Source organism: Podarcis cretensis, assembly GCF_951804945.1.
Source record: "Podarcis cretensis genome assembly, chromosome: 5".
NCBI lineage: Eukaryota > Metazoa > Chordata > Lepidosauria > Squamata > Lacertidae > Podarcis > Podarcis cretensis.
In genome coordinates this window covers 95,097,925-95,117,539 of record NC_137174.1, presented here as the reverse complement: position 1 = coordinate 95,117,539, position 19,615 = coordinate 95,097,925, and the positions used below count along the sequence as shown (strand labels likewise).

General features: G+C 48.9%; 1 protein-coding gene across 1 annotated transcript in view; it reads right to left on the bottom strand.

Moving 5' to 3' along the window:
- Positions 1 to 1,859: 1,859 nt before the first annotated feature.
- Positions 1,860 to 19,615, bottom strand: part of CHRD (chordin) — a 56,995-nt gene continuing 39,239 nt past the window's right edge. Inside the window, exons 14-23 of the mRNA XM_079977744.1 lie at positions 18,661 to 18,905; positions 17,976 to 18,089; positions 13,815 to 14,021; positions 12,317 to 12,410; positions 11,790 to 11,849; positions 10,370 to 10,473; positions 9,309 to 9,411; positions 7,365 to 7,519; positions 6,837 to 6,930; positions 1,860 to 4,758 (exon numbers count right to left, since the gene is read on the bottom strand). Coding sequence (XP_079833870.1) covers positions 4,700 to 4,758; positions 6,837 to 6,930; positions 7,365 to 7,519; positions 9,309 to 9,411; positions 10,370 to 10,473; positions 11,790 to 11,849; positions 12,317 to 12,410; positions 13,815 to 14,021; positions 17,976 to 18,089; positions 18,661 to 18,905 — 1,235 coding nt within the window. The 3' untranslated portion in view covers positions 1,860 to 4,699. The remainder of the gene's footprint in view (positions 4,759 to 6,836; positions 6,931 to 7,364; positions 7,520 to 9,308; positions 9,412 to 10,369; positions 10,474 to 11,789; positions 11,850 to 12,316; positions 12,411 to 13,814; positions 14,022 to 17,975; positions 18,090 to 18,660; positions 18,906 to 19,615) is intronic.

Sequence of the window (19,615 nt, the reverse complement as noted above, 5' to 3'; positions counted from 1 at the left end):
TTCCACTACTTAACAAGTTTGTCCTAAACAGGGGCAGAGCAAGGTGGGTGTGGACCGCCCTGGGTGTCATCTCTGAGGGGGTTCATCTCATTTGGCGCGCTGCCCACCTGTGACTACCCCATCCCTCGGGGGAAGGGACAGAGTTGCATTGCTTTGCTGGAGGCCTTCCCTGCTCCCCACTTTGTTTTCACAGCCCCGTGCTCCCGGGATGCTGGAGGAGGCATGTCGGCAGGCAGGGAGAGGCCGGGAAGGAGGGAGGCGAGCAGAGAAGCAGAGGGTAGAGGGAAGGAGAGAAGCAGAAGCTTCCTCAACTCAGCACCCAAACCCTGTAACCCCCCAAAAAGCTCAACAACTTTGGTCAAACCTTCCCTTTAAAAAACTGAACAACTCCTGGCAATGACAATGATCACAGCCAGTCTTTTTATACTGTGAGTAGATCGCAGTCTCTTGGGAGTCCAACTAGATTTCAATGTTGGGGGGCAGTGACAAGAAATTTTCCGCATTGGGTACCACCTGGCCTTGCTACACCACTGGTCCTAAAGATTTGGTGTACTTCTGAACACCTTGCCACCACCTGATCCTGGAGACATCCCCCCTTCTGCGTGCTGCTTTGGCTACCTAAGAATCCATATTCTGAGTTTGCTGTCACTGTATTGGATTCTCAACATACATGTGCTTCGCAAAGCATTCTCTTGATCTCCATAACTATTGCGGAGAAAATGCTGCGACTGTTTGGGCCTCTGGTCTGATGCATCAAGACCAGGCCCTCCAAGTGTCCCTATTTTCCAGCAACAGTCCAGGGAGAGTCCTGGATTTACAGAAGCTGCCCTGGTTTCTGATTTGATCCCAGAATGTCCCACTTTTCCTTAAGATGTTCCTATTTTTATTGGAGAAATGTTGCAGGCCATGGAGCTATGCGATCCCCAAGCCAAGGAGATAAGTAACTACAGTGGTGCCCCGCAAGACGAACGCCTCGCAAGACAGAAAACCCGCTTGACGAAAGGGTTTTCCGTTTTGGAGGCGCTTTGCAAAACAAATTTCCCTATGGGCTTGCTTCGCAAGACAAAATGTCTTGCGAGTTCCTGAAGGTTTTTTTCCCTTTCCCCCCCTTTTCCTAAGCCGCTAAGCCGCTTATCAGCTGATCCGCTGATAAGCCGCTTATCAGCTGATCCGCTAAAAGCCGCTAAACCGCTAATAGCGCTAATCCGCTAAGCTGTCAATGGGCTTGCTTCGCAAGATGAAAAAACCGCTATACGAAGAGCCTCACGGAACGGATTAATTTCGTCTTGCGAGGCACCACTGTATACGGCATTTAGAAGACTTCTAAAGGCAGCCCTGTATAGGGAAGTGGGTTTTTTAACATTTAATGTCTTGTTATGTTTTTATATATGTTGGAAGCTGCTCAGGCTGTTAAGATGGGCAGGGAAGAAGAAGAAGAAGAAGAAGAAGAAGAAGAAGAAGAAGAAGAAGAAGAAGGGAATAGGACACCCCTATTTTCATCAGAGACATGATGGAGAGTATGCATGACTCCCTATGTTCTTATTGCAAATCTTTTGGCAGGCTGTGGTACCCAACCCTATGCAAGTAGCCCACTGCTTTGGCTTGTTATATTCACCATCCTTAGTCACCAAATATTAAACATGTGCCCTGTGTCCCTACACCACATGTTGCATGGGAAACAGGGAGAAAGTGCTACGGGCAAATCTGAACTCATCCCTTCCACCAGGGGGCGTAACAACTCCATAATTACTAGACTCACCAAATGACTGCAAAGAATGGTCCCGTTTAAGTCAGTGCTTCTCGCAGTGCGTGGCAGGAAGATTCAAGGACCATCAAAGAAACGTTTAAACATTTCAGTGTAATATAGTACAGTATCAAAATATTATTTTTTTATTTGCAGAATATGGATAGATATCTTTTCAAAATGAGAGCAAGAGCATCAACTGAAATCAAGGACAATCTTAGTTGTGATTTCCAATGTTTTGGCCACATGACCTGGAAAAACTGTCTGCAGACAAACGCCGGCTCCCTTGGCCTGAAAATGGAGATGAGCACCGCACCCCGTAGTCAAATTTGACTGGACTTAAACATTCAGGGGTCCTTTACCTTTACCCTCTACCTTGTCAATAATCCATTTGTTTTTATTATGAAAGTGTGGCCCAGAGAAAAAAGTTTGAGAACCACTGTGTTAAGCTGAGCTAGCGCAACTCAGGACGAGGAATCAGGGAGCTGCAAACGCACCTGAGGGTGGCACACGGCTTGGCTTGCTGCTACGGAATTGCAAGCTATCATTGTCCACAACAGATGTAGATTAAAAAAACCCATTGCAGAGCTGGAAAAAGTTTGGCAAAGGGCCACCCAAATGATGGTTGCAGCGCTTAGGACTTTTTAGTTCAAGAAAAAGATGAAGACTCTTCCACACTCCTGTTTGTCCTGTAATTTCTAGGCATGGGTTCAAGAGGTTCAGCACCGCTGGAGTGACACCAGCCCTGAGCCGCTTTGTGAGGCTGGGATCTGGTCAGGCTTGGGGAAGGCAGAATGAGAAGGGCACAACCGTCACACGCTCTTCAATCGCAGCCCCTTAAGAGTGAGGCTAGAATCGAAGGGTGCAGGAAGTCCTTCTCAGACCATCCTCCCCAACTCTGATCAAATCCCAGCCTCACAAAGTGGTGCAGGGCTGGCTCAGGGAGGATGGAGTGAGTGGTGCATCCCCCCAAAAATGCTCCCAGGGCGATTGCCCCAGCAGTCCCCCTCCCCTTACACACACATTATGGCCCAACCCATCACTGTCCTTGGGAAAACCCATTGTATACTGCTGAATCATAATACAGTCATACCTCGGGTTGAAGTAGCTTCAAATTAAGTATTTTCGGGTTGCGCTCCACCGCGACCTGGAAGTGATGGAGTGTGTTACTTCCGGGTTTCACCGCTCGCGCATGCACAGACATTCAAAATGATGTCACGCGCATGCGCGGAAGCAACGAAACGCGACCCGCGCACACGGAGACCTGCAGTCATGTCTTACGTTTACTTCAGGATGCGAACGGGGCTCTGGAACGGATCCTGTTCATATCGACAGGTACCACTGTAAAGGTTGATCTGCAGAAAACCCAGGTGACGTTTGTTCAGATTCAGTGGTAAACAGCAGGGGGGGTCCAGAGGGAAGTGGTGAGACAAAAGGAAAACCTCTTGGTCCCGTTTCTGGAAATTATGGATGAGCCCTGAGAGGTGACACGAACCAGAACTCATGGACATTCAATGAAGCCAAACGTTGGAAGATTCAAGACAGATAAAAGAAAGGACTTATTCATACAGCACAGAACCTTTGGAACTGCCTCCCACAGGAGGCAGGCTTGGCCACCAACTTGAATCGCTTCCAAAGACAAATTCATGGTTCTAAAAGCTATCAATGGCTACTAGTCATCCTGACTCTATGGCCAGAGGCAGCAAATGCTTATGAACACCAGTTCCTAGAAACGACAGCAAGAAAGAGAGCTCTTGAACTCGGGTCCTGTTTGCGGGTTTCCCACAAGTGTCTGGTTAGTTGCCATGAGAACAAGATGCTTGACTAGATGGACCATTGGCCTGGTCCGGCAGGTTCTTCTTGTAAGGGCAGCGCTCTACTCCGACCGTGCCCAAGAGTGCAATATGAAGAATCATGGAATTATAGTGTTGGAAGGGACCCAAGGGGTCATCTAGTCCAACCCCCTGCATTGCAGGAATCTCAACTAAAGTATCAATGACAGACGGCCATCCAACCTCTGCTTTAAAATCTCCAAGGAAGGGGAGCCCACCACCTCCCGAGGGAGATCGTTCCCCTGTCAAACAGCTCTTACTGCCACAAAGTTCTTCCTGATGTTGAGTCAGAATCTCCTTCATTGTAACTTGAAGCCATCAATCCGAGTCAACAGAAACACCTTTAGGATAGGGTGGGAAATTGCAAAAACACTTGCCAAAGCTCACTAGCTTTTCTCCGCTGATTCTTTTTCTTTTTCTTTTTTTTTAATAAATACACCATCTCCCGTAACAATCCTCCCGCATTGAGATGAGCGGGGAGCAAACAGAAACTTGCCCGTGGAAACCATAAATTACACAACAAGTCCTTCCCAACCACAGACCCCAAAAAGATGCAGCAGAGGGTGACAATTTTACACCATATACAGGTTGGTCTGGGGGTGAGCCACGTAAGGCGAACTGGAGCCATGAAGCCATCTGAAACAGTTGGATGGAGGTACTGCACCCTTGAATTTGTTGCAGTCCTATACAAGGGTTCCCAGCTGCGTTCCAAGACCTCATCCTGAGAAGGGGGCTAACAGCTTTACCTAGCACGACAGATGATGCCACGCACACCTCTCCATTGCAATTATAGCCTTGCTTGACATCCACCTGCAGTCCCCAAGAGGTGTGTGGATCCCCCATCTCCTTTTGCAGATGCCAGTCCAAAATATATACGACAGCCAGGCTGGTGCCAGGGAGCAAAGAGCCAAGAGTGTGCCAGGCACTCAAAAGGATGGCTGCTCATTCTGTGGCAAGAGCAGAAGTCTCCCCCTCTCCTCTGTTGACTTAGGAAGCCAACACAACGTGGAGGGGTTTGGGGAGGTCTTGCGAAGTGCCAGCTGCAAAATGCCCTGTTCTTCAGCTCTACCAGCACTTGGCAGTGCCCGCCGTGACATCTGGGCTCCCTGGTCCAGCCAGCCAGCTAGTGTCTCCAGGAATCCTTAGCTTCATCTCGTGGCATCTCCTGAGTGTCATCTGGTGCTGCAAGGCAATTGGGGGGGGGGGGGAGGTTTTAAGTAAACAAGAAGGCAGGACTCAAAGCAAAGGAAGGCTACACTGGAAGCTGCCTTCGTTGTGTTCCGTTTTTTTTCCTTTTGCAATAGACTCTGCACCTTCTTGTGGGATGTAATCCTTGTAGCAGTCAAATACAACATTCCTTGTTTGCCTAGCGTTGACACAGACAGGGGGATGTTGATCCAGCCAGTTGACGTTCCTGTTACACCTGGTCTGGAGCATCCTCCCCCTGCATGTGACCAGGTAGGTGTTGGTTTTTCTTTATCTTAATGTGGTCAATGATGCTATGCAAGAACAGGGTTGGATAATTAAAGCTCACAGGTATAGGTTTGCAGATTGACCTACTTAGCTGTACACCTGTTTAATTAAAAGGGAAGTTTACTTTCTGCACTGGATGCAGGAAGGAATGTGAGAGGATAATTGATTATTTAAGTTGATTAAATGTTTTGTATGCTGCTGGTGAGGAGTGATGGCTTGCAGCTTTTGACCGTCACGTTTTTGAAAACAAAAATAAGCAAAGATATTGAGGACAGCCTTGTATTTCTACGCTCCAGTTGCTGCACATACTGTGTGTTGGCAAAGAAGTCCAACAACAACAACAACAACAACAATATATTATTTATGGCTGAGTTTCCCCAGCCACTTTGGGCGGCTTCCAATCGAGTGTTAAAAGCAATGCAGCATTAAATATTAAAAACTTCCCTAAACAGGGCTGCCTTCAGATGTCTTTTAAAGATAAGATAGCTGCTTATTTCCTTCACATCTGGTGGGAGGGCGTTCCACAGGGCAGGCGCCACTATTGAGAAGGCCCTCTGTTTGGTTCCCTGTAACCTCACTTCTAGCAATGAAGGAACCGCCAGAAGGCCTTCGCGCTGGATCTCAGTGTCCGGGCTGAATGGTGGGGGTGGAGACGCTCCTTCAAGTATACAGTAGGTGGGCATGACCCTTGCAGACCCCACAAAATGGGCCAGTCACGCAGCCATCTTCCTCTCTTGATGTTTCCTTCTTGATGCCTGTTTCCTGATGCTGTTTGCTGGCTCTCTGCCAGCAGCTCATGGGATGAATTCCCTTATGGGATAAATCCACACCTTCTTCTGTAACTACAAGCTAAAGCCTGCCTTCAGGGATCATACTGTGAACTGAATGTAAGTAAACTTCTTGTTACTGTTTAAGGAAGACTGTTGTGTCTTTGTTTCTTTTTAAGAGGGGTCAAAAGGGGTCTTACCAGGAATAATCCAATCTGGGCATGCCAGACTGGATTGCTTAACTAAAGAGATTCAAACGAATCTGCAAACTAGCTTCCTGCTGTATAGGGGGGAATATGCTCTGCTAAATGGCTCACTAGCATTAGTAAAGAAGGATAATATTTAAGAAATATATCCTCTCCTACTAGCCACAACATTCCCAGACTTCTCTAGGTGTAGTCCAGGTGAAAAAGGCAGGCTTAACAAATTGTGTGTGTGTTTGTGTGTGTGTGTGTGTGTGTGTGTGTGTGTGTGTGCAGTGGGAACTGGAAACACAATCTTAGGGGCACACGTGTTGCTTAGTGGGAGCTGGAACTTGGAAACCTCCAAGTTGTGTTTTCAGCAGCAGATTCAGCTGAGGCCCCCATGAAATCACTCGTCCTGCAGTTTGGAAAAGAAGGCCAGTCATTTGCAATCTAACCCTCTTCTGTTGAGCAAGACCTTCCACCTGACAGCTGTCCTCATCAGTTCATTATTATAGATAGTTCGGTGAGCAGAGCATGAGCCTCTTAATCTCAGAGTCGTGGGTTCGATCCCCACATTGGGCAAAAAATTCCTGCTGTGCAGGGTGGCTGGGTGTGGACCTCGTGGTCCCTTCCAGCTCTACAACTCTACAATTATTAGCTCAACTTTTATAAAACAGAAAGGAACACAGAACTAAAACAGTAAAAAGATAAGAACACATTCATATTGATAAAAAGGCAGGACTAAAATATTCTGCCCACTGAAGAAGTCCATAGATAATAATGATTATCATAATAATGTTACATTTATATTACACAGAGCTACACTCCTACTGACCGTGGCATTTGGAGCAGCAGCTGTCCTCCGTTTTCTCCCCTCCAGAGCAAGAGGCAGGAGAGCATTCTTGGCGCTGGCAGTGAGTCTCCCCAGACTGAAAAAAGGACAGCAGGAGGCATTTACACTACAGCCAAAACTTGGGGGTGGCATACCCTCCAGCATCCCGCTGATGATCAAAATTGGGATGCTCATGTTTTGATCCCCAGCTCTTGCTGGAGCTGGCTGACTAGCACGAGACAAAAACAGCAACAACCTGAGTGTCTCTGGTGTGAGCCCACCAGAGTACCGGATCGAAAAACAGGACATTCTAGGATCAAATTGGAAACAGGGATGGAGTCTGCAATTCCGGGATGCTTTGCTCAATTCGGGACCGTTGAGTGGTATGAGGTGGTGCTGGTGGCCAGGGCAAGTCTACAGAAAGTGCACTGAAGCTAGGCTCCCAAAATCCACCTGGACCTGGGGCCTGGGGCTGTCCTACCCCTGCAGCTCAGCTCCCTCCTCCTCTGCCACCTTCTGCCCCTCACTCACCAGGCACCAGCAGGTGATGCATTTCATCTCCCCAAAGGGGGGCACAGTGGGGTGCCAGCTCTCGTTGTGCATGTACCACTGCCGCCCAAACTTGCAGGCCCTGGGTCCATCCGCTTGCATCATGTCAGAGAGGGCAGAGGGAATCCTCTCTGGGGCTGCGGAAAGAACACAGAGAGAACATTTGGAAGGGCGAGGAAGATGCGGCCAGGAGCCCCAGAACACTCCCTGGTGGAAAAAAAAAATCCCGAAATGCCTAAATCATGAGGTCACCAAGAACAAAACGCACACAGAATTCAAAGGAAAGATTTAGGCTTCCTTCCCAATACTGACTTGGTCGACTCCCATGACAGTGGCGTTTAAGGACACACCTATGACTGGTTTAAAAGGTCTCAGAGGCAGAGCGGTCTGTGTCTGGGCTGAACCACTTCAGATACTGTAAGCTTGCCCCGCTGCAAAAATCAAATATACGTTCTAGCACGTCCTTCTCCCTGACATGCTAGTTTCAGTGACGCTAGGTGCAGTGATGCTTCTTTGTGTGTGTGTGTAGAGGAATATTCATTTGTGTGAGCTGCCCACTGCCATCCGAAAAAGCACAATCCAGGCACAGCTCTGCTCCATCAAGGAAAAAAGAACAATTTAATTTATGTTTATTTTATTAAATTATATCCCAGCCTTCCTCGCAAAGGAGCCCAGGGCAGTGAACACGCCAGTGATACATCACAATAAAATAAAATTAAAAACACATTTAAGACGGTTAAATTAAATTAAAAGGATCTAAAAAAAAACAGTCAAGAACAATGAACAGTAGAACATTTTTTAAAAAATTGAAAAACAGAAATGCAGCCAAATCTTGCCTCTGAATAGACCCACTGAAACTGAAAAGTTTCCAGCAGTATGATGAAGGCGCCTGCTTGCTGTCAATAGGCAGGGAGTTCCAGAGCATGCTAAATGAGTGACTCATCGCAAAGGCAGGCAGGAGGACTGCTGTTGCTGGCAGCAGCTGCCTTTTCAGGCTTCTGTGGTCTTGCTTGCACCTTCAAGAGTCTCTTGCAAGAGGCTGGGCAGCTATTTGTTGGGAATGCTCTGAACTGAAGGCCTCCAACAACTCCTGAGTTTCTGAGCTGTCATGGCCAGCGGCGTAGCGTGGGTTGTCAGCACCCGGGGCAAGGCAAATAATTTGTGCCCCCTAACCCGGGGCAAGGCAAGTAATTTGCGCCCCTAACGCCTAACCTGCCACCGCTGCCAGCTTCTTCTTGCTGCTGCCTGGGCTGGTCGGGTGTGGTTCTATCCCGCGCTCAGCGCTGAGCTGGGCGGCCGCTGCACTGTCCTCCCCCAGATAGTCCCTCCCTCGCTCTCTCTCCGCTCCGCACCGCAACGCACGCCTGGCACCCTCCCCCTCCACAGTGGGCGGCGACCCAGCAGCTCGGATCGGATTCGCACAGCCAGCACTGCAGTGAGAGAGAGTGAGTGAGCCAGGTAGGGGCAGAGAGCTGCGAGCGCGAGTGCCCCCCCCCAAAAAAATGTTGCGCCCAGTGCGGCTGGCCCCCCTGCACCCCCACACTACGCCACTGGTCATGGCAGAGGCAGAAGCTCAGCGAATGAATAGGGGGACCAGCAAGCTGTCGCTGTTAGACCAATGTCTTATCTTGCACTTAGCCATGCACCAATGACTCTTAAGTATCTGCTGCATATTGTAACCTGCACCTTGCCTTTATAGCAATTGGATTTGTGCCCTTGGCAGAAACTGAGCTGGGAGTTGGAGTCCTGCAATATCCGCAGGGCCACAGGTTTCCCTACCTCTTTTTTCCTGCTGGGAAAAACCACAGGGGCAGCTGCTCCCTGTATCCCACCCCACGTGAACAACCAGAGTTGTGGCAGCAAAAGGACTTGCAGCTGGTGGAGTACGGCTTGGTTCCGCTTGCTGTCCCAGAACGCTTGGCTCACCTGGGCATTGCTTGCAGCAGTCCGATGGGTTGGCCCGAATGGGGTTGCTGCAGGTCAGGTGAGGGCACTGGACCTTCTCGCAGTGAACTTCCCCCGTGGCGCCCTGTGCAAAGAGTGTGGACAGGTACAGACTGTGAGCCTTAGGGTCAGAGCACCATGCGCAAACTAACCTTAAGGTACACACATGCACACATGTGTATGCGTACACAAAGTACATTTCTGAGCACAATTCAAAGTGTTGGTGCTGACCGTTAAAGCCCTAAACAGCCTTGGCCCAGTATACCTGAAGGAGCGTCTCCACCCCCATCATTCAGCCCGGACACTGAGGTCCAGCTCCAAGGGCCTTCTGACAGTTCCCTCCCTGTGAGAAGTGAGGTTACGTGGAACCAGGCAGAGGGCCTTCTCAGTAATGGCACCCACCCTGTGAAACACCCTCCTATCAGATGTCAAGGAAATAAAGTATTGACTTGTAGAAGACATCTGAAGGCAGCCTTGTTTAGGGAAGTTTTTAATGTTTGATGTTTTATTGCATTTTTAATATTCTGTTGGGAGCCACCCAGAGTCCAGCCAGATGGACGGGGTATAAATAAAAAATTATTATTATTATTATAAAGACAGATTTAGAAAAGGACAGCAAGAATGATCAAGGGGCTGGAGAGGCACCCCTATGAAGAAAGTCTGTGGCGCTGGGGACTTTTAGTTTAAAGAAAATGACTAGTAAAGAAGTTTATAAAATTATACATGGCATGGAGAAAACAAACAGAGAAAAGTTTTTCTTTCTCCTTCTCTCAAAACGCTACTATGGAAGTGAGATCCATAGTTTAACCGCACTACATGAAAAAGTACTTTATTTTATCCATCCAGAATTCCGCTTCGTTTGGATGTCCATGAGTCAGTGATGGCCACCAAGCTTTAAAAGAAGCCCACAGACCAGCTTCTTGTTTACCCCAGCATAAACAAAGCATTTGAGAAGCAAAGGAGAGGAGGAGGAGGGTTTTCTTTGGTCGTGAGCTTTGGCTTCCTCTGAACGCGTCTCTCAAGGGCCTGGCTGACGAGCCCACCTTGCAGGTGCAGATGGCGCATTTAATGAGGCCGAAGGGGGGGACCACGGGGTGCCAGTGGGTGCCTGCTCCTCGCCACGTCTTGTCACCCTCAAAGTAACAGCCTGCAGTGGGAGAAGGAAGGTCAGAGTGCATCTCCCCAGTCTTGAAAGGGGCTTGTGCATTGCTCTTCGAGCTGAAGGACACGTTGTACTGAACAGGTATGCTCTAAAAGGGTAGATTATGGAGACTTGTTTACTGAGCATTCCTTACAATCGGTTTGCAAGGAGATGATGTGGCTTTTTTAATGAGAATTCACTCCATGCCGATTTGGGGTGAGATCCCACCCAAAATTGCACAAGATCTTGCACAGTCCGCAAGATCTCACATGATTTCGGGCTAGATCTCACCCAAAATGGACATGACCTGGCTCAAAATTGGCACTGATGCAGCTTCTCCACCACTGGTGGAGGTGCATTACAGAATTATAGAGTTGTGGATTTGGAAGGGCCCACAAGGGTCATCTAGTCCAGCCCCCGGCAATGCAGGAATATTTCGCCCAACATGGGACGTGACCCTGAGATTAAGAGGCTCATGCTCTACCGACTGAGCTATGTCAGAGCACTGTGCTGCCGGGGGTGGGGGGTGGGAGGTCTTCTGCCACTTGAGGAAGTGGCCTCACCCTGCCTAATGGCTGGTTCGGTTCTGGCAGAAAACCGGTAGCCTAAATAGGAGTTGGCGCCACAGCTTATGTCAGGTAGAGCCAACGCCTTCTAGTTTTGTCTCCATCCTCCTCCTCAAACTGAGTTGCTGAGACTAAGGAGGATAGTCAAGAACTCCCCCCGCCCCCTGGAACTGGCTGTAAGTAAGAAGGTAGGGAATATGGGGCTGGCTCAGGGCAGGCTGTGGTTGGAGGGGCAGTGCCCCACTCTCCCTAGTGGACCAGCCGTCCCCACTGATGCAACGCCTCGCTTGGATCTCTCATTCTCCGTGGATAGCCAGGTTTGCCGGCTATCAGGTTTGCAGGAGGTTTGCAGCAGTGACAGGCGGTGGTCTTTCAAATTTCAGTGGCACCTTGTGCGACGACAAAATTTGGCACCCCCTCTGCCTCTTGCCTTCCATTCTGCTCAATTCACTAAGTCTGTAGTTCCTAATTAGCTAAGTATTGTGGATCCCCATTTTTCAAAAGCCAAGCCATGGACTCCCTGCTTTTGGAGATTCTGATACCTCTATGGTAGTTATTGCTATGTGAATGGGGCCACAGACCCCCTGGGTGGGTCTCACAGACCCTCTGGGGTCCACGGACCTCCAACTGGGAGCCACTGCTGGCTAGTTGTGACACTGTGGCACCCCTAGGCCTGGCGCCCAGGGTGGTGGAACTGGTCATTCTGCCTTAAATCCACCTCTGCTTGCAGAAAATCTTCTCCTCCCTTCCCCTTACCTTCGCTGCTGTCTTGGGCTCGCTCAGCAGCTCTTGGTCCTCCTGGAGTTTCCTTCTCCTCTGCTCAGGAAGATATGATGAGAGACAGGAAGACATGAAAGCATCATGGGGAATAGATAGGGGCAGGGGCAGCAACAGTCGCTGTGTTTGGAACTGCTAAGTCCTCTTACCACAGGAGTGAGAAACCTGTGGCAATCTAGGCCAGGGGTGGAGGGCAAATGCGTGTAAGTTATGTAAAGGAAACCTTATATAGTTACTTGAATAGTGGAAGCGAGGCAAATAATTTAGGATTTGGCAGAAACTGAACTGCAGTGGAATGGAAACAGTGCTGACTCTGATGAATATGTCAGAATGGAAACTTTTTACATACCTAATCCAGGGGCAAGACTTCAGTCTTGCTCTGCATCATGCTCCCTACCTCTGGATCCCTCTAGATATTTGCAACATATAAGACTAAGAACCCCCTCCTCCCAACTCCCTTCTCCTTCTGCAACTTTCTAACCCGGCCCCGCTCAACCCCATGTTACCTTCGCACACAGGACAGCAACGATTTCTCAGGTGCACTAGCCGGGAGCAGTTGAGCGTCGGGCACAGTACAGGGTCACAGATAACAGTGCGCTTCTATGGTGCAGGATAGGGGAGGGGAGGCAACAAGAAGAGAAGTCATTCCACCTCGGAAGCCTGACTTGAAAAGCAGCATGCAGAGAAAGGAAGGTGTCAAATCCCATTCACACAGCTCTGGAGAATCTGCTTCTTTCCAACCCGGGTTCTGATCCTGCATGCCCATCCTTACACCCTTACCTTCTTAGAAGTGATACACTTTGAGGAGCGGCTGTGATTCTGCACCCACCCCCCGATGCTATTCAGACAACGGCAGCTCTGAATGAGCATGTGGGTGTTAGCATTAATCTCCTTTCACAACAGAGCAACAGTCCAGAGAAGGACCATCGTAACTCAGTAGAAAGTCCAGTCCTTGACATATCCAGATGTTACTGAACTACAACTCCCATCAGGGCCGGTGTGTCCCGTTTCGCCGCTTTAATCAAATCAGGAAGTGCCAGTCCAGCCTTCCATTGCCATGTCTGTCGAAGCATCCCCTCCCTAGGCTGCACTGTGGTGGCATGAAGTATTGGCAATGCCAGCAGGTTCCGGTGAGATCTCGCGAAATCTTCCCAGAAATCAGTGCCAATGCCAGCACTGCAGGTGTGAGGACAGGTGGGGCACCCATGAGGGTGCTGCCCGAGGTGGCTGCTTCTCCCACCTTACGGGAAGGCTGGCCCTGACCCCAATCACCCCTCACCCTTGGCCATTCAGGCTGGGGCTGATGTTAGGATATAGTTCCGTTCCACCTTTAAAACAGGCACGTGGAGTTGTTGTATATCACATGTCTGTTTACTTCCAGCACAGTCAGCTGGGAACTTCCGTTGTATATAGCTTTTGCCTTTGCTGTTTGCTGGTACATGAAGGGAAGCAGACATGTTTTTCCTTTGTTCTAATGCTGAATAAACGCTTGTAAATATGCTTACATATGCCTCTGTCTGCCACTTCTGTTGCAAAGAGTTCTTATCTCTGCTGGCTTGCGTGCTCAGTCTCTAAAGGTCTCCGAGGCTTGAGTCACAGTTTTGATGCTGTTCTGAGAACCGGAGTTCGCCCAGCTGCTGGCCGGTGGGCTGGAGCCAGCAGGGGGCCTGCCTGATGCCCCCGTCTCCCTGGACACATCCCAACATCCCTGACCCCAATCACCCCTCACCCTTGGCCATTCAGGCTGGGGCTGATGGAAATCACAGAATCATAGAATTGTAGAGTTGGAAAGTCCAACCCCATGAAGTGCAGGAATCTCAGCTAAAGCATCCATGACAAATGGAGTCCAACTATCTCTGGGGAGCTCCAAGTTGGCAAAGGCTGCTGTAGTGGGATTTTGGTGAGCAAAGACGCCTTCCTGTTTGTACAAAACTTGCACCCTAGTTATTATTATTTTTTGGATGCTTACGGTCTTCCAGGAGGTGGCCCTGCCTTTCTGCTCACCTGGCAGCTGCATACGGAACATTTCTTGTCATACTCTGGGGCCCAGCGGGCGCCATGGGGCCGGTGTTGCCCTTCAAAGTAGCAGGAGCTGGGGTCTTTCTTCAGCTCTTCGGGGTCCCTGGGGTTTGGGTCCCCTGGAAGCTCATCTTCAGGGTCCTCTGGAGCCAGCCGAATGCCGCCCACCTCGCAGCGGTTGGGAATGTGCACCTAAGGGAACAGTGGCTGTCAGAGATGGCACATCGGATTTGGAAACGGATAGCAGTGCGGTCAATGTTATGCAAATTATTTATTTATATTCCACTGCTTCCCCCAGAACCGGGACTCAAGGCGGCTCACAAGAATCAATACAAATACAAACAAAACACACATAACTCATGCAAACACAGACATAGCTAAGAAGAAATGACAGTTCCCAGGATAATTTGGGGGAACCCATGTGCTTTAAACATATGGTGTGCTTTTATTCCTTCTCGACAGGTCAACCAAATCTCCATGGTTAAATCTAAAACCCATAAGGTATTTCAGGACATGTTTCAAAATTCCTCCAAATCCAAAGGCCCCCACAGCTCCAATCTCCTCACAACCCAAGTCCAAATCCCAAAAGTCAGTAAATCCCTGCATGAAGGGATCTATCCAACTTTCCTTCTCCAGTCCAGGCAGGGCTCCAATCCTCAAAATCTGACTTTTTCTAAATTCAATCATAAAAGGCCTCAACTTATAGTCCTCAATTTGCCTCTGTAAGGCTGGGGCTCCCACTTGTATTACTTTAGGTTCAACAACAGCAACTTTCTCCTTCGCATTCTCGACAATTTGCCCTGTCAAAGTAGATTCCTGTATCAGATCCTGAATAATTTCTGTATTGATGTTCACTTTTTGTCCCAAATTAGTCACTTTTTGTCCCAAGTTATCAATTTTAGTAGTCATGACATCTGTCTTCTTGTGGAGTTGTTCCAACAAGTGACTTATCTTGCATAATGCAATCACTAAAGCTTCTTCTGTCGACATTCTAAAATAGTCCAAGGTCAATCCCTGATTCTCACAGTCTCTTATCTTGCAGCTGGTTCCCTCAGCTCAGCTCTTATAACAGTTTCAAAGGCTCCCCCTAGAGGGAAACAGTTTCTATTTGTGTCAATCCTTTTAAGCACAGTTCAAACAGTAAATATAGTTTCAATTTTCAGTTACTTTTCCTCCTTTTTAAATGCAGAAGAGGACAATGGAAACAATATATTTCTCTTATTTAGCTAACTGTCAAGATATGTTCTATTCACAGCCAATGAACTTCAAAATGTCAATCTTACTGGCAGCCCCTTTCCAGGTTCAGAGCAGTGGTGATTTAATTTTCAACACTCTCTCCTGCAGGCTTGTGCAATCCAAAATTTCCCCCCTCTTCTCCTGCTTCCAAGGGGGGGGGTGTTAATAGTTTTAATCGATGGAAGTTTAATCCTTTGCGGAAGACTTTCCAAGACCTTAGCTTGCAGCTTCTTTGCTTCAATCTATTTACAAAAGGGGAAGGCGGACTCCCTGTTTAAAACCTTCCCGTTTCGGTGCCAAATTAAGACATTTATGGATCCAATTTTGCGTTCTACTCACGGGTAGTTGTTTAAAATAGAATTGTCCACAGGAAAAAGTCAGCGCTCTCCGGCAACAGCAATGCGGCTTCACTCCGTGAAAGAAGCAATCAATTTGAAGCACCGCGCCGCTCACCCCACGTTGCTCCGGATCCCCAAAACCGGGTCTCCCCACGAGTAGGGGAGGCACAAAAGGTGCCAGCCAAATCCCAGGTTCACAGGCTTCTCCTGCCTGTGATTTTTAGTGGGTCTCCGCCTTCGCCATGGTGGCCAGACCCTGTTCCCACGGAGTCAATTCCTCCCGATCAGAGGAATTCCGCCATTGCCAGAGGCGCTAACCCGGAAGTCCAACGAGGCTCAGAAGGCAATTGGAGGGAAGTACATGTTTCTGACACCAAAACAGCCAGCAGGCTCCCAGCCAAGCATGGCTTCTGGGAAGCCATCGTCAATGCTGGCCACCGGCCTGGAAGAGGCAAGCTGAGGCAGATGAGAGTCTGTCAAACATCTCTCTAACCAATTTCCCCGGTGAAGGCATCAGGGGAGTTAGCACTGAAAAACGGCTGGCAAGTAACTGCAGGTCAGTTCAGCCCTGCCTTCACGCCACAGTGAGGGGACGTGATGGTGGCAAGGTCTTCCTGGCATTGCAGCTGACCTCACCACCAGGGTCACATGACAAATGTAAAACCGGGTTGAGACCTGTTTACATTTTCATGCGCGGTACCAGGAGTACTTGCACACCGGGTTTCAGCAAGATCAACCAAGATCACAATTTCAGCAAGATCAACACTCTCTGTCATTTCACCGCCAGGTCAAGAAAAGCTTCACCTGCTGAATTTCTGCCTGCCACGCCGGAGTTGAAAGCAGCAAGCCTCTTTCAGAGAAGAAACCCTCCAGCGAGCAGTTGCTAAGAATGCAAAAAATCCTTATGTTAAGTAGAATTTAAGATCTTGGCAAGCATCAGGGTCTGGCAGCTAGCCACACTTCTAAATTTCTCCACTAGCTAAGGGACAGAGAATAATTTTGGAAACTCTCTCTCTGTTTGACCTCAGCCACTGTCAGTTTAGAAGGCCTTCTGCAGCTCTGGTCTTTCAAACCATTATCCAAAATGTCCTTGGGAGGGAGGGAGAGTTTCAAGAATCTATCCTGGCAAGGAATATCCGCAAATTCAGATGATCTTCTACTTTATTTATAGCACTACTCATAGATAAGAAAGGTTCGGATGGCGCCATTTTGTGACAGGATCGAAAAGCCCCACCCTGCTGCTACAACTTCACAAAAATGCGAATATCTGCTCTCACTCTCCATCTTTGGAGAAAGCAGGGAACAGTTTGTAAAAACTGAAATGAGAAACAATAACCTGCTCTGCCTCAAGATGCCGCTGAATTTGTCTAAAAGGGCCGATTTTGAGTTCCTGGGGTATTTCAAGTTTCAGAACTAAAAACACTTTGACAAGGTTTGCAAGGGCACTCCTCACACCTCTATGAACCTACCTGAAGAAAAATCTGAGGCAATTTGGAGGTTCCTGGTAGGGACAAACCTCTAAGCAATTTTTGTGGAGAGTTAAAGGACTCTGGGGATAGTTCACAGCTCCCCAGGTGATATGTTTGAGGGTGAAACAGGGGCAGCCATATTTGCCATTCAAGGGTGCAGACATTCATATACAAAGGAACGGTTGGCTCTTTAAAAATTATTGTTGTTGCTGCCAAATGATATTTATTAGTTTTTCAATTTTTTAACAAATCAATGCCAAATTATATCAAATGTAATACCAATTTCCCATTAAAATTATTATTACTGACAGCAAGAGTGAGAGAAGCCAAACCCTCCCTCTTCCCGTCCCCCTTTTTTACCTCAGCTTGGCTCTGATACTGGAAAGGAGCCAAGCTGAAGAGAAAACTGTCTGCAGCGATGGAGTCTGGGGAGAGGTTTGGGCCTGAGGTTTTAACCACTACAAACACTGAACAGTTGTACAAAGGTCAGCATACGAGGAAAGATGAGGGTATTTTTGTAGTGCATTCTAAATGTGCAAAATGATCCGCATACATAATCTCAGCAATTCTTGTGGCAACCCAGTGATATTATCAACTTATTGCGCATGTGGCAACTTGAGGATGCAAAAACAGTTGGAATGCTTCTGTGTACCTGCAATGGCTAATTTGTAATGGGCAGTGAGTCTCAGGTCTCCCTGTAAATGAGACCATTTGATTTTGAAAGCTTCCCTAATTCCAAATGTTGTTGGAGGCTGCTTGTGAGTCAGAACTTAGTAGAGTAGAAAAAGCACTCCTCACATGCTCAAAGGCTTGCATGATCCCTGGAAAAGCAGAGCCTACAGGCAGATGCATTGAAAAGTGTGTGATTTAATGGGTAGTTGTGGAGCCACTGCACAAGAAGATCAGGATGACTTCAGGATGGAGGCTTATTATTGTGTAACCTCCCTGCAAAAGAAACAGAGCAACTCTGCAGTAAAGGCAGGACATAGTTTAACCTCTGCATAAGCCTTGTGCAAGCAAACCAGGATAAATGCTCAAGAAACAGGTTGTCTGGAGGAACCCAAGAAAATCCCGAGAGAAACAGCAGAGTGACCATGACTGACCTTGCCCCGCATCTCCCCTCGTGGGTTCGCTTTAGTGCTGACTTGCAGGAAGGCTGTGCCCTGAGCCAAATGGCGGAGGAGCTCCTCATCCAGGTCTTTCACTACTCCTTGAGCCTAGGTGAGAAGGAGAACCCCATCAGGCAAAGGCATCGGCCCCAATCCTACTCTCTTAGGCCCCTTCTTGCCACTCCCCTTGGGCTAGTTTTGTGTCCACACACACACAGGCAGGCAAACTCTGGCCTCTGTCACTGGCCAGGCAGCTAAGGGCCTTTGTGAGAATGCACCCTTTGCCTCGCAAGAAGAATACCATGGCAAGCAAAAAAGGGAAGAGGCCAAACTGGCCCAGGCCTAATCTTTGGAAGAAGAAAAGGCTTAGGAGCCAACTCTGTACAAATCGGGAGAGGAGTCCCTAAGACGGTTGGATGGTGCCTTGCATGCCTCTTTCTGGCAACTCCTGCAGCCAAGCTGGTGCCAAACGTCTTGCTCTGCTTTCCTTTGGACCACATCAGCAAGGCCAAGGAGGGGGTTTTTTCGCCTGGACAGCCCAGGACCTCCAGACACATTGCCAAGGCTTGCACCCCAGGGAGCTCGCTTCTGCGCTGCTAACGCAGCGTACCTGGAGATGCCAGGGATTGAGCTTGGGGGCTTCTGCATGCAGTGGAGATGCTCCACCCCTTCCCCTTACCTCTGTGCCATAGAAGCCCCGCAGCAGTCGCTTGTGCTCCCGCAGACTGCTCTCCCGGAGCTCACCCAGCTCCGCAAAGCCGTGGAGGTGAGCGCTGACGGTGCCGTCGTCTGCCTTGCCAAGGCCAGCAACTATGATCTCGTAGTGCAGGTGGCAGTGGTCGTCCAGGGATACCCAGGCATGTCCAGCAGATCCAGTGTGCACAGGAGGGGACACAAATTGGCCGGCCAGTGGGACAGGAAGCTCTGTAGCACAAAAGCCAAGGGTTATATGCTCAGGGGCTAGTCCACTGCCACATGCCAAATGCATCTTAATAGGCTTCTTGGTTTTTAAGGCATCACAAGCCTCTTGTGTCATCTTGGGCTTTAGAGGAATTTTTCAAAATCTGAATTTGGCGAGATAATGTCCGCAAAGAGACTAAAACCAATTGGCTGAGTCAGAGTGATGCTGCGGAATGTTAACAAAACTCAACATTCCAATGGAGGGCCAGAGAGGTGGAGAGTAGTCAGAAAGTCTGCAGTCCAATTTGTGCGAGGAAAGGAGGAATCAGCAGTTTGGCTGGGATTCAAACCTCACACAGAACCCAAAGCGGGAGACAGCCGTGTTAAGAAGGATGGTGACGAGACAGGGCTGAATAGGCATTCTGGTGAAAAGCAGGAATTTGAGGGGGAAAGTGGTGAAGGCATGTTCTGGGGGGCGGGGATGGAAAGGGAGAAGCCAAGAACAAAGTGAGCCTGGTCCTAAGCCCAGGAGGGACTGTGAGTTGTTGTGAGGTGGGTGGAAGTGGGCAGGCAAAGGCTGGGGACTGTGAGTCAGGGAGCAAAGTCTTGATTCTGATAGGGCTGCTTCACCTTTTTACAGTTGCATGGAAGGGGGACTCTGCCATCTGTGGCACCTACTGTCACTGCCACATTGTCACCTGGCAACTCTAAGGTGGGCAACAAGGCATGGGGGT